General features: G+C 39.5%; 1 protein-coding gene across 1 annotated transcript; it reads left to right on the top strand.

The window, feature by feature from the left end:
- Nucleotides 1-4615: 4615 nt before the first annotated feature.
- On the top strand, nucleotides 4616-12106 carry LOC119736502. The gene is made up of 5 exons (XM_038210548.1): nucleotides 4616-4866; nucleotides 5443-5524; nucleotides 8866-8934; nucleotides 9720-9821; nucleotides 11699-12106. The coding sequence occupies exons 1-5, from the start codon at nucleotides 4759-4761 to the stop codon at nucleotides 11833-11835; spliced, it is 498 nt and encodes a 165-aa protein (XP_038066476.1). The 5' UTR covers nucleotides 4616-4758; the 3' UTR covers nucleotides 11836-12106.
- The last annotated feature ends 877 nt before the right edge of the window (nucleotides 12107-12983 follow it).

Below are 12983 nucleotides of genomic sequence, written 5' to 3'. Positions count from 1 at the left end.
AAACGATGTTTGGCGACAGCGAAAACAGTTGTTCACATAGTCCGAAGCCTTGTAAAGGGTAGCAACAAAACGATTTTACAACATAAATCCGCTCAACTACCATATTTCACAATGGTTTTTCAATAATTATTGACCTTGCTTTCATGATCATGTGGATTTTGAGTGTGAGAGATTTTATCTTTTGACCCTATAACCCCCTGAAAACTCCGCATTGTACGGGACAAATTTTGTTTTCCATGTTAGTGACAACGCTGGTTTCGTGCCCTTCGTTAATAATACGCGCGTCGTGTGCGGGAACCAGCCATCTCTGACGCGCGATATTCGATACGATGTCAACGTACATTTTGTACATGTCTGCATGTACTGTGCCATATTGTGAGTTAATTTGTACGCGTACCTACGTTTGCAAAAATCAAGAGTGATTGTTTGATTTTATGAATGATTTCTTAATTCCAAATGGGGATTAAAGTAAATCTTCAGAATGTGGATCTGTTCAAATCGTTTTTAAAAGTAATTAAACAGCGATTGACAAAGTAGACCTAAAAAGACATGATGATTTTTTTTACAGCATATAAGGGCTAAGTACTACAATGTAGTACCACATTGAGCCATAGCTCCATGCTAGTACTAACTATTATAGAATGATTACTCAAACCAGCATCCATCCGCAGTGTGTGAGAGGTCATGCAGCAAATTGGAACACAGACTTCAATTCTATTCTATTCAATTCTGGTTTATTGGACAAAAAAACCACCAAATAAGAAGTCAAATGCTTTAATTTGGCTCACAAAAGTTGTATCAACAAATACTTATGCAAACATGTTTGACCCATAACATACTAGAACTGGAGAGTGATTTGTATGCCAAACCGAAGCCCACAGTTTTTCATCAATGACTTTGGACATTTTCAAGCAATTAAATATTGTTGACAGACCAACAAAGTTTAAGATCCTGCATGCTTACGGTATCCCGGAGGAGACCATTAATGCCATCAAAATTATGTATGAAGATACAAGTGCTGTTGTTCTCACTCCCGAAGGTGAATCAGATTCGTTCTCCGTCAACGCTGGAGTTCTTCAAGGTGATCCTCTCGCCCCTTACCTATTCATCATAGTTCTGAATTATGCCCTGCGGACAGCATTAAATGTAACCGATGGTCTCACCCTCGCACGCCGTAGGAGTAGTAGATACCCTGCCCAATACCTATCCGACCTAGATTATGCAGATGACATTAGTCTGTTTGCTGACACCCTCCTTGATGCCGAATCTCTCCTCCATAAAGTAGAAGCCTGCTGCAAGTCCGTTGGTCTCTCTCTTAACGCAAAGAAGACTAAGTACATGGTCATCAACCCATCTACCTCTGATGACGTCACTGCACTAGATGGCAGTAAGCTCGATAAAGTTGATGACTTCAGGTATCTGGGCTCCTACACCAACACAGCTCATGACATCGAGTGTAGAAAAGCTCAAGCTTGGTCTGCTCTGTTCTCACTGACCAAAGTATGGAGATCCTCAATCTCCAAGACCACCAAACTTAACATCTTCAAGACCTCAATAGAATCCATCCTCCTCTACGGTTGCGAGTCCTGGACCCTGACCAAACAGATCTCTGCATCCATTGATGGCACCTATACACGGATGTTGCGGGCTGTACAAAACGTTTCTTGGCAACAACATCTCCCTAACTCTGTTCTGTATGGTGCCCTTCCCCCTATCTCCACCACCATCAGACAGCGTCGCCTTCGGCTAGCCGGTCACGTTTATCGACATAATGAGCCAGCTAGTCAAGTTCTCCTCTGGAATCCTGAAGCCCCTCGACGAAAAGGTCGTCCCAACATGACCCTGAAAACATCCATCGAGCTAGAAACGGGTCTGAGTGGTCCATCTCTTTCCAACACTATGCTCGACAGGGACAGTTGGGCCCAACTCATCAAATCATCATGAAAATGAATGAATGAAGAAGACGATATTGTTGATAGAGACTGAAATACCAGGCAGCTTTGAACAATTTTGGCCACCAAATGGGAAGAGTGTCTTTTCGTCTTTGGAATAAATGTATATCCGTGCATTCTAGACAGACTTGCAGTTCAGAATTTGTCAGCATAACTGCTGCTTTAAAAGTCTAAGGGTTTGACAATTTGTTTCAAGAACAACACAGATTTTCTGTGCATGACATGTCAAAACAATCACGATCGATTTGGGGACGCTGAATGAACAAGGGGGCCAGCTGCTGCACACAGAATTCAATCGAGCAGGGTGCATAGTCCATGGCATACGTGATGATCTGCAGAGCGAGGGTACTGTCGATAAATAAAGCAATGATCACATCAGCACCGCATCAGAGATACGGGCCAGCATCCTGAAGACCTGCAACCCAAAAGCCATACAAGTCGAAAATAAATCAAAATACTTACATGTAAATGCATGTACATCACAAACAGTTTTGTCATTTGTTTCATGCCTGGTCAACACAGAATTCGAAATACATTTCCATTACGTGTTTTGGGAATCGGCAAAAAGTCAGTATTGACAATTAAATCATAAAATTCACGCTCACAAATACGCATGCAGTGCAGACATGCAGACAAACACTTCAAGTTTGTATCGTGTGTGTATGCGTGGTCAGGCATTATTCTACAGCTTAATGCCCAATTTTGTATTTTTTTTAAGGATGTCTGAACGTTGTAAATTGGAAAATGCATTCAATTCAAAGTTTTCTGTTTCTATGAAGAGTGGACCCAACACAAGGTTGATACATGTACACTGTGAATTCCAATACTGTTTGCGTGCATCGGTGTACACAAGACAACCTGTTGAACATACATGTATATGCATTTTTATGCACATGTAAAATCGAGGATTTGCATATCATTGTTATCAAGTGACAAGTAGCCAGTGAAACAAAAAAAAACACAGTGCTCACCGGATTTGCAGCTGAACTTTCTGTGCACCTACAGCCGGGTAGTTATGGCTTGTAATGTACGATATAGAGCTTGGGGTACAGCGGGTACAAGTGATACAGCACACAAAATTAGAAGTAGTGTGCTCAAGTCAAGGGGATGTCTTCAATCACCAGCCCCCGTAGCAATCACCCGTAGCAATCTCAGCATCCGTGGCCATTTCAACTGCACCGGGATCAGGATGAGACCTTATATAAAGAACAATTCAAACATAAGAATGGACATAAAGTGCACACAATATTTATGTTTCTAAACAGTTGCTACATTTAACACAATGTTTAACTGCTACCACGGCATGTTTGTTCCCTGATCTAACAGTGTTAAAAGACATGATCTTTGGCTATTGGAACCATGCAGACTGACTATCAACCGAATGGTTCTTTGTTTGGAACGTTTATTTTACTTGAAAAACATTCCTTTTTAAAAGAATGATGTCGTTTAATGTGGTGGTCTACCCTACTATAATTCTAGGGCTGGGGTCCGTCCTTGATTAAACACAGATGAAACTGGACACCAGTCCATCACTTCTCGATCACTACGGTTTATTACCAATCGGATGCTTGGTCAATCATAGAGGTAGGAATAGAAAAACCCCAAAACAAAACCCTGAAACAAAAAAATAAGTATTGCCTATTTATTACATAATACACAGTTTCATAATCATATCTGGGTTCTAGACACACTTTTAGTTCAATAATCGTCTTCAAAAATAATAATAAATATATATAAAACCTTACCCCAGGGTCAGTCAGTCCCAAGTGTTAGGATGTCTCAATGCATGTACATGGAGTGGTGTACATTCTGTACTGTGAAAAACACATAGAACTACATGGTTAAACACATGTACATGTGGCCTACGCAGAAAGTTTCATTTTGTACCTCACGTGGCTGCAAACTTTACACAAATAAAACGATCAAAGGAAGCTGTAAAGTGGGTCTATGTATCTTGGCTTAATAAATACTCACTTCCTGGAACTTTAGTCCCCCGAAATTACAGGAAGCAGGGTTGTCATTCCTGAGTTCCTGACATTAGCGTACAGCATTCTCCTACATGTGTCCGAATTTCTCATTGATCGCCCACTCGAGCTCTCCGCAAAATGATTTCTCATTGAGGGAAAGTCCCTCCGCACGCAATCGCGGTGCCCATAGAGAAAAACAATAAACACACCATGGTCCAGTGCACTAGTGTCCTTCATGCTGCAATTTCCTTACATTATATTACATTCATCCTTCGGCGGTTCCTGTCAAGTTTCTAGAATTTCGTGTGAAATACCATATTACATGAAATATATATTGCTAGTTTAAATTACTTGTATGTAGATGGGTGTTACTTCGTGGTGTTGGTGACGATTTCGTTACACTGTCTTCATTCTTTTCTTCACCTTTTTATGGCCAGGTCAACAAGAAGAAGGCTAACGTTATGTCCTCTTATCTATGATGTCTGCGCTAGTTCCATTTTGACGGGTAACAAAAACAAGCATTAAATCGCTATTGTATGGGAACTTGAGGTCGTCTGCCTGTCACAATGCTTTTACCAGCGTCGAATAGAGTTGGCGCAAGAAAGAGGCTTTAATTTGAAGCCATCAACAAAGAAGAACGATTTGGTCATCCGTAATAAATCCACGACTTCTTAACAGCGGACCATTGTGTCTGTGTAAAAGTTAAAAAAGGACCACAATTTGGCATTGAAAGGTGTTTTATAAGCTGCAGCTACAGTGTGCTGTACATCAGTTGGTGCACGCAGTCGTCACTGTGAAGTTAGCTACTCGTCCCTTCTGTAGATTGTCTTGACTGCTTGATGAAGATGATGATGCGATCTGTTCCCGTCTTCGTGTTTCTAGGCCTCTTGGTCTTCCAGGTCGCCCTTGCCTGGCCGGAGCGTCGCACCTTCGACGAGTTTCCAGAAGTAAGTTTCATTCACTGTTCATCTTCCACATTGTTTGGTGTCTATGCAATACATGTATAATCATACGAAATGAAAAGTAAATGTGGATGGAGTCTCCAAAAAGCAACTGCTTGTCGAGTACGGATCACCATTAAAATTAATTAACAATTACATTAACACAATTGTATTCCCAATAAATACACATACAATAATACAGTAAACCAGAAAGGATAGTAAGCCATGCAAGTTTCCCTTAATTTGCCTGCTTCATTTGCCCTGCACTGGAAGTATACGCATTCACACTGTTCAAAAGAAATACAGATAATAAAGTGTAGGGCGGGTGCAACCTTGCTTGCACATATTAAAGTGTATATTAGATTCCGTTTTGTCTGTCTTTGCAACTGCCGCTGATCTGAGGTTTCGGAGACAGATGATAATTAATCCCACTGCATGTTGTTGCTTGGTTCCATGTACGCTCAATTTTTGTAAACACTAGTCCGTGAGTTTTAACTTCCTCCAATCTACATGTTGTGACTAAATTAAACTACACAATATGTTGATTGATTGTGCACATATCTCGATTTCGTGTCCGATCAGCAAAAGCGTAACGATGAGAGCAAACTGATGGATGAGCTGGTCTCCCGCCTTCTAGACAACAAACGAGGTGCTCTCAAGCCAGGTAGGTTATTAGCCTACAGATTTTGGAAAGAATGGTGCAACCTGACGCCGCTCTTTTCTTCATTATTATCTCAATGAAGGGCAGTCATTGCAAAAGTGATGATAACACATGATTCCGGGACTGCATTTAGAAAATACTTCATGTACTTAGAAATGTGTCTTAGCCCTCCAAAAACTTTGTACGCAATCACCAAAGTGGCGACAGGTTGCAACATTCTTTCCAAGATTTCTTTTGGATTGAGACTTTTAAATGCGTTGCAAGTATTGAATATTGGGGCCAAACGTCCAGGAGTGTTTATGATCATGAAAACGATGTGTTTTGACGTAATTATATAGGTATGACATATCTGTAAAGGGTTTTACCCTTTTGTATTTCCCTTGTTAACTATATTCCTCGGGGTTATCTGAATAGTAGACCAGCCAAAGTGAAATATTACACTTTGGACGGCATTTTGTGGTTATAGCAGGCAACCATGCCAGATCAATCAGTCAAAGGATGTAGAAAAAAATATAGGTGGATGCCACCCTTAGTTTTGGCCAAACTATACCTAATTTGCATAAATTGTTCAGCCCCGCCGTATAATATATTTATTCCCATATTTGGGTATATATTCTCTTTTTTATTTTTTTGAAAGGTTTATTTTTGGAGAATTTACTTACTCACCCTTACTTAAGTAACACTTTCTGAAGCATATAAGTGAATGAGTAGTTAGTAGGGCATAGTAACCTCAGTATTGATGAGCTTTAAATTCACCTTGTTGCTTACCAGCACAGTATTCCCTATTAAAACCTTATGGAAAATTGCGTGAACAATGAAAGCATTGCGATATTTAGCTTAGTCCAACTAAAAAAAGTCTCCGGTGTCTAATATGGAGCTTGCCCAAAAAGTGGTGCGGCGACGCGGCTTTTTTTTTTTTTTTACCTGATTGTTTTGCTTCAAATGTCGGCTGATGACTGCAAATGGTCCTTGACTAAACTGAGTGCAAATATATGGGAGTCCAGAGAGGCCACATAAAGCTTATTCTCGACCATAAACCAATCTAAAAAGACGTTAAAATTGTGCAGCAGCAGGATTCCAGTCAAACCAGTGAGTTTGGCAGTTTTGAGACATCATCTTTCATTGAAAAAAAAAGTTTTCATTTTGCCGACGCGCATGGCTACGGCGACGCGCGCGCAAACCAGAAACCGGAGACTTTTTTTTTGGCCTTGGCAAACAAAAAGGGAAACCAGTTGGCTGTCCGTAAACTGGGCATAAAATTAGACGAAGGGTCGGCCAATGTGGGAGACTTGAATAAGTTCAATCGAAAATACCCCCCCCCCCCGCAAAAAAATGTTTTCTTTCCATTTTTTTTTCCAATAATGTTTGGAATTTCCTTCAATATTTTCAAGTCCCCCACGCTAGACAATCGTTCACTAGTAAAAATTAGGTCAATTAAGGACACCTCTGTTTCCCCCGATTTTGATTGCTGGGCTAAATATCACAGCATTATTATTGTGCATACGATTTTCCATAAGGTTTTAACATGGTAACTGTGCCAGTAAGCAACTTGGTGAATTTGAAGCTCATCAGAACTGGGGTTTGGCGAGACTAATTCAAGATATCCGGAGACAAGGTGAATGCGCGCATCTTTGGGATACAATAGGTATCGGTACGTTTCTTAATTGCCCCTAAGGACATAATACGTACGTCCACGCATTTTTGTTATCTTCTCAGCGATGCCCGATTCCCTGTCACGTGACATAGCTATGAGTCCCTTTTGCGTTCAGGCTATGAATAGTATAGGAGGCGTGCACATTATACAAAGCCCAATACCTTGAACGAATAACTTAAGAAAGGGATGTATTGACGAAATTTCTTGCTGGGGCAAAGTGTTACTCCATTTACAGTGTATAGTGTTTGTCACAACATAGACAATAGAAGGAAGGGCCCGCAACTCAACACTAATTCCATAGAAGCTATTACCCAAAAATACCGTGAAGTTATTTACTAGAGAACTTTTCCACATTAGGCTGGTCTACTACAAAGTGAAGGTGTGCAATCAGACTGGGACCTTAAGTGCTCAAAACGATGCAAAAGAAGATCAGGCCAACTTTACTCACTTTTTAGCCAGCAAATTTCCCCAATTTTCATTGGACAAAGGGAAGCACCTCAGTATTCAACTTTAAAAGGGGACTTTTCTTCAATATTTGGCAGTGGCTTGCACATGAGCGGGAATTCAAGTGATTTCACAATGAGGCTGAAGACTAGACTTGTACATGTCTATCCATGGTCCAACTGTTTGAAAAGCCTAACTATTTCATTTATTGTGATTAGTCTGGTGCCTGATTTGGAGGAATGTGTAGAAATAGTGATCTACATGTAGTACCCGACATCCTTGATATTTCTGTTGGCGCAGTTACCTGACAGTTGATTGATGAAGTACTAAAGAGTTGTTGGACAGGACTGGTTGTTTCAGGTGTCAGTCTACTTTCTTGTATTGCATGTTTTCTATTACTTAAGTTTTGGGACTCTGATACACAATACTAACAGATCCAAATTTTCGGACTAGTGTGCAATTAATCATGGTACTTATGAAATTTGAAGATGATGGACATGCTCAATGAATGGGTGAAGATGATGGGCATGCTCAATGAATCGGAGGTTTGCACCATTTGAATGATATCTCTTTGTGAACTGCATGATTCTAAGAAGAACCAGTTGGTTTAACTCGATGTTTCCACAAGCTAGTCATAAGGAGACTGACGACTGTTGCTAATGTAGTAGTTCACGTTGTAGATGCTGAGGCTGCATACCGGTAAATGGGCCCAAATCCTTTCGCCAAACTCATGAATAAAAGTTTTACCCTCAAAATAGTGTATATCAGAGAGTTCTGAGAGCCATAAAATTGGGGAATTGAAAAGACATGGCAATGAACCTCTGGCCCAGACTTGGGATTCCAATTCTGAGCATTTTGGATACAATTGGGCTCGAAAGTGGCGCTATTTTGCCATGTCGTGGAGGGATCGTTTTTTAAAGATGGCTACTTTTCAACTTTAGAAAATAGTGATCGTCTTCTGTGGGTGAGAATATCTCGAAAAGTTAATGGTCAACGCCAAGAAAAATGAAAAGAAAATGAAAGCTAGATGACATGTCAATCATCATTTTCTGAGCAGCTTAATACCTGTGAGAGTTCTGAGTATTTATAAAAGAAGTTTGAAGTAGGGGCATTTAGCACCAGTGTCTTTGGGAATTTTAATACAAGGTTGCATACCAAAGTTTAGTGGACTGTGAAGGCAGGTGTTTATATAGTGACCGTTGAGGGCGTATCTGATTTTGATGGTTACTTTTCATCTTTTTTTCAGCTTGCGGTAAAGAGAAGGATTTCGAGTGTTGGGATGTTGGTTGTTTTGTTCTAATTGGAAAAGATATAGGTAAGGAATTACTGGTGTGCAGGGTGAATCAAAAGGAAAGTAACCTGAATTCAAGGTTTTTGTATGAGTAGGCAATTTAATATGATACACCAATCAAGCATGTCTTTATAGAGATGTTCTTCCACTCACTGGAAAAAAAGAAGAACTGAAATTGATCCGTGCTATCACAACTTATGAATGTTGAATAACTAAAATAACCCATGTTATTGCTGTCCATGAAATGCCATTGGTAGCTATTGAGCTGAGTGAGAATTACAGATTACACACGAGCATTTAAATACAAATAATATTCTAAAATAATATACATTTGTACAAATATTATTCTCTTTTTCAAATGAGTGCACGAACATATGTATCAAATTCGATTGCTTTTCAAGAAAAAAAAATCATTAATCTGGGTCACTTTCGTTTTGACTCCCTCTGTGCTCAATTCGTAAAACGGTAAATGATCAGTGGCGGACATCCGAGTTTTAATGAAATAGCCAATAGTATTCTATGCACATTACAATAGTAGGCTTTGCACAGTTAAAAGCCAAATGATGTATTTTATTTGTATATTTTCTAATGAAATTAAGCGAGTCAAATATGTTGAAAAATATTTTTCAAATTCGATTACTTTCTTTTTGACTCACCCTGTACGGGAAAGCGGCTTGGTGGGTGTATTCTTAAATGGGGTTCTGTTTTCTTTTCATTATTAGCAAATCATGCAGCACAATTCTTTTTGGGGAGAGTGTGATATCCATTGAACTAGTATCGATGTCGACTCATTTGTTTCTAACGTTTAGACGTGTTTATCGACTACTCGCCCATCGGTGGGTTGTATGTTTCACTTGAATACTACAAGAACGACTATGACATGGAAATCCTCATCGACGAAGAACTGAAAGGTAAACTATAGCTCATATATCTGACAAATGGGGGCGCTCTTTCAGACTTGGCTTTTTTTTTCAATCGCTTTCACACGGTAACGGCAACCATAAGGTGACAGTAGAAGTGAAACCGCACTGATCACAACGTTACCACCTTGTCCGGAACTAAATTAAACACACAAAGAACGTGTTGCATTCCATTAAACGTTAGCAATGCATGTTTAACGCGGATTTCATTTGAATGCATTTTTCTCATCGATGAAAGCGTACGTATTGTGTTCAACTAGGAAGATGTGAATTTTCACTGGAATTACTCGAATAACACACGAATGAACGCAAATGACTCAAGAAGTCATTCATCTGTCACAAGCAATTTTTGGTATAAAGGACTGCGAGCGAACCCGCTCTTATGTCAAAAGATAAAGTTGGTTCAAAATTGGTTAAATATAAAATTTCAAAATAAGTCATTCTTACTTGACATAATATTAAAGAACAAAGACTGGGCTTTCCAATAGTGTTTGTTTGTGCCACTTTTATGCATGGACAGAGTTGTTTCGAGTACTGTGCCATGCTGTCTTGAAGCTCACAAAAGGTTGCAACTTGGCAAAAGAAACAAACTCGATTTTTGTGTTCCGCAGTAAACTGGAGTTATCTCTGGATTGACAAAAGCAAATGAGATGAAACAAAAAGTATTGGAGAGCCTGGTCTTTTTTCTTTAATGTGATGCTCAAAACGACTTACTTATGTTGAGATTTAATATTGAAAAAAAAAATCGTTTTTGATTGTACCATATTTTTTTTTGAGACAGGCTGTAGTTCACTCCACTATCCACTAGGCCACTGTGGCAGCTCAACGAGAGTCGTTCGTTGAAATGCTTTAATGTACATGCATGACTGAGTGATAGCAATAGTGTGAATAATAGCAATTTCTTGTGAATAAACACCGAACTAGCTGAATAATCATGATCCATTGACGATGCTGCACATAAAATTTGAGATTTAGCAGGCACAATAAGAGGGTGTTATTCGATAAAGTCTTCTGTATTACACCAACCCAAACAGCGTCCTTCAACTGTATCGGCCATATCTCAAATGGGCTAAGAAACGTGATGTTTTCATAAAAAGTCCAACCCATATGCCGAAAATCTGCGCACCGAAGTTAGGCCTTCACACTCAAATTATTCAAGAGAGTTCCGAAAGCAGTGGAATTAGGGCCTATTGGTGCAATTTTGGGCCTATTTTACTTGTGGTCTGCATCCGTATCTACCCAACTCAAATGCCCTACTTTTGCGTCACTGGTGGTACGCAGAACGTGGCGTAAGTTCACAGCGCCACACTTTGTTTACAATGTGCACTTTCCTATGGAGCCAGGTGGGGCTCACGGTCCACTGAGCATCAAAGCAAAAACACACTTCAACAAAGTATGACGTCATAAGTACACAAGCTTATTGGAGGATCAACCTGTCTTCCAGGATTTTTGCCGTCCCCTATCTCTGCTCTCGATCCCACAAAATAATTGATGTTATGCTTTTTGCTGTGTATGCTCATTAACTAAATGTCAATCAGTGTATGAACTAATACGAGCGAGAAAAGCTGACAAAATCAGGTGAAAATCTAGCTCATGCTCAGTCTTTAACTTTCCTGTATTTTGTTTGTAATGAAGAACTAATAATTTACGCTCACATTTCTTAATTCAGTGGCGTATAAGCAGGGTCCTCTTGAGGGGTGTGGAACTAGGGATTCTTATTCTGGAGGCGGCAAAACTGGTTTGTCTTGGTATTCTCAGGAGGCGCAGTCTGAAAGTTCCCCTTTGTTTGCATTGCTAAGTGATGTTATCTGACAGAAAAATATTAGCACAGTTTTCATACTAATTTTGTTTTCTTTATTTAAACCAAGCGTCCGATCTGTCCGAATTGCTTCCATACTCCAAGAAGTTCAAATACAAGAGAAAGGTTTTTACGTTGACCATCCAAAACATCGTGCTTGGAGGAGAAGACTCGGATGCAGTCATAACTGGGGTGTGCCTGGAGTAATGACACAGACTACACCGCAGCCGTAAAGAAACCGACTATTGGACCAGGAACCGACCATGCATTTGAATGGGATTTCTTGAGTTTTGTTTTATGAGTTTTGGGATTTTTTCTATCAACAGCCTTAGATTCTTACATTAGGTATTCATATACTTATCGTCACTGATATTCTCCGGGGCTCGTTCTTCCACTAAATTTCTTGTACCAAACCACCTGCGTTTTTATCAGCTTTGGCATTCTTTCCTTTCATCATAAATCTAGTAATTCGTAACGTTTTATTACACTATGAGCCTTATTCACGAAGTCGGCCATTTTTGTTGAGTTCCCTGAATGTATATCATTATATTGTTAACTGTTGAATGGGATGGCGCAAGACTATTTTGCAGGCACAATGCAGCCTTATTTTAATGTCATTTCTTTTTGAAATACGGCTTTAAACATTAGTGAAGGTTTAATTACACACTTTGTATTATTAATTGAAGCAGATTGGAATTTATCGTAAATAACTTGCTTTTATTTCTCTTCGCAAGTTCCAAAATTTAAGATTATACTAACTTCCAATGTATGCACTGTATGCACTGGGGGACGGGTTGCATTGGGCCTACATGTGATTGTGAATGAGAAATATTGAGCCCTTGTTATTGCAAAGGCCTAAGCGTCGCCCTTGTTGAACAAAGTTTATTCGATTACGAATAGACGCTAAATCCATTATAACAGAGCAGTGAAATTCATGCATTCCAAAAACATGGCTTTCTTTGCGTTGTGTTTCTCGAAAACATGCTCAGTATGATTGAAGGTCAAATTATAAACGGAAGAAGATATTCTAAACTTCACGTTTGTGAAAAATCGCCGTCATTGATTCTGAAACATCAATACTGGTCACTGGTAAAACTGACGTTATAGTCGGGAAGAAATCATTCGAAAACGTCCCCAAATCTATATATTAATCTCAATTTCTAAGAATCTCCTCAAGTTGTTAGTTCACTAGTAGTTGAACATTTGTATCAACTAAGTATATTCCGAATTTCAGCTGTATCTGTAGCTGCAAATGCTTGTTACACCTTGAACTGTCTCCGAGGTAAATTTTGACGAGGATTAGTTTGCTGACCGAACTAGCTCAGGAGCATAGTTTTCAGGTCGGCTAATTTGGG

This window comes from Patiria miniata, unplaced genomic scaffold, assembly GCF_015706575.1.
Source record: "Patiria miniata isolate m_02_andy unplaced genomic scaffold, ASM1570657v1 HiC_scaffold_1, whole genome shotgun sequence".
In the NCBI taxonomy this organism is placed as follows: Eukaryota; Metazoa; Echinodermata; class Asteroidea; order Valvatida; family Asterinidae; genus Patiria; species Patiria miniata.
This window is presented reverse-complemented; position numbering and strand designations above follow the sequence as displayed.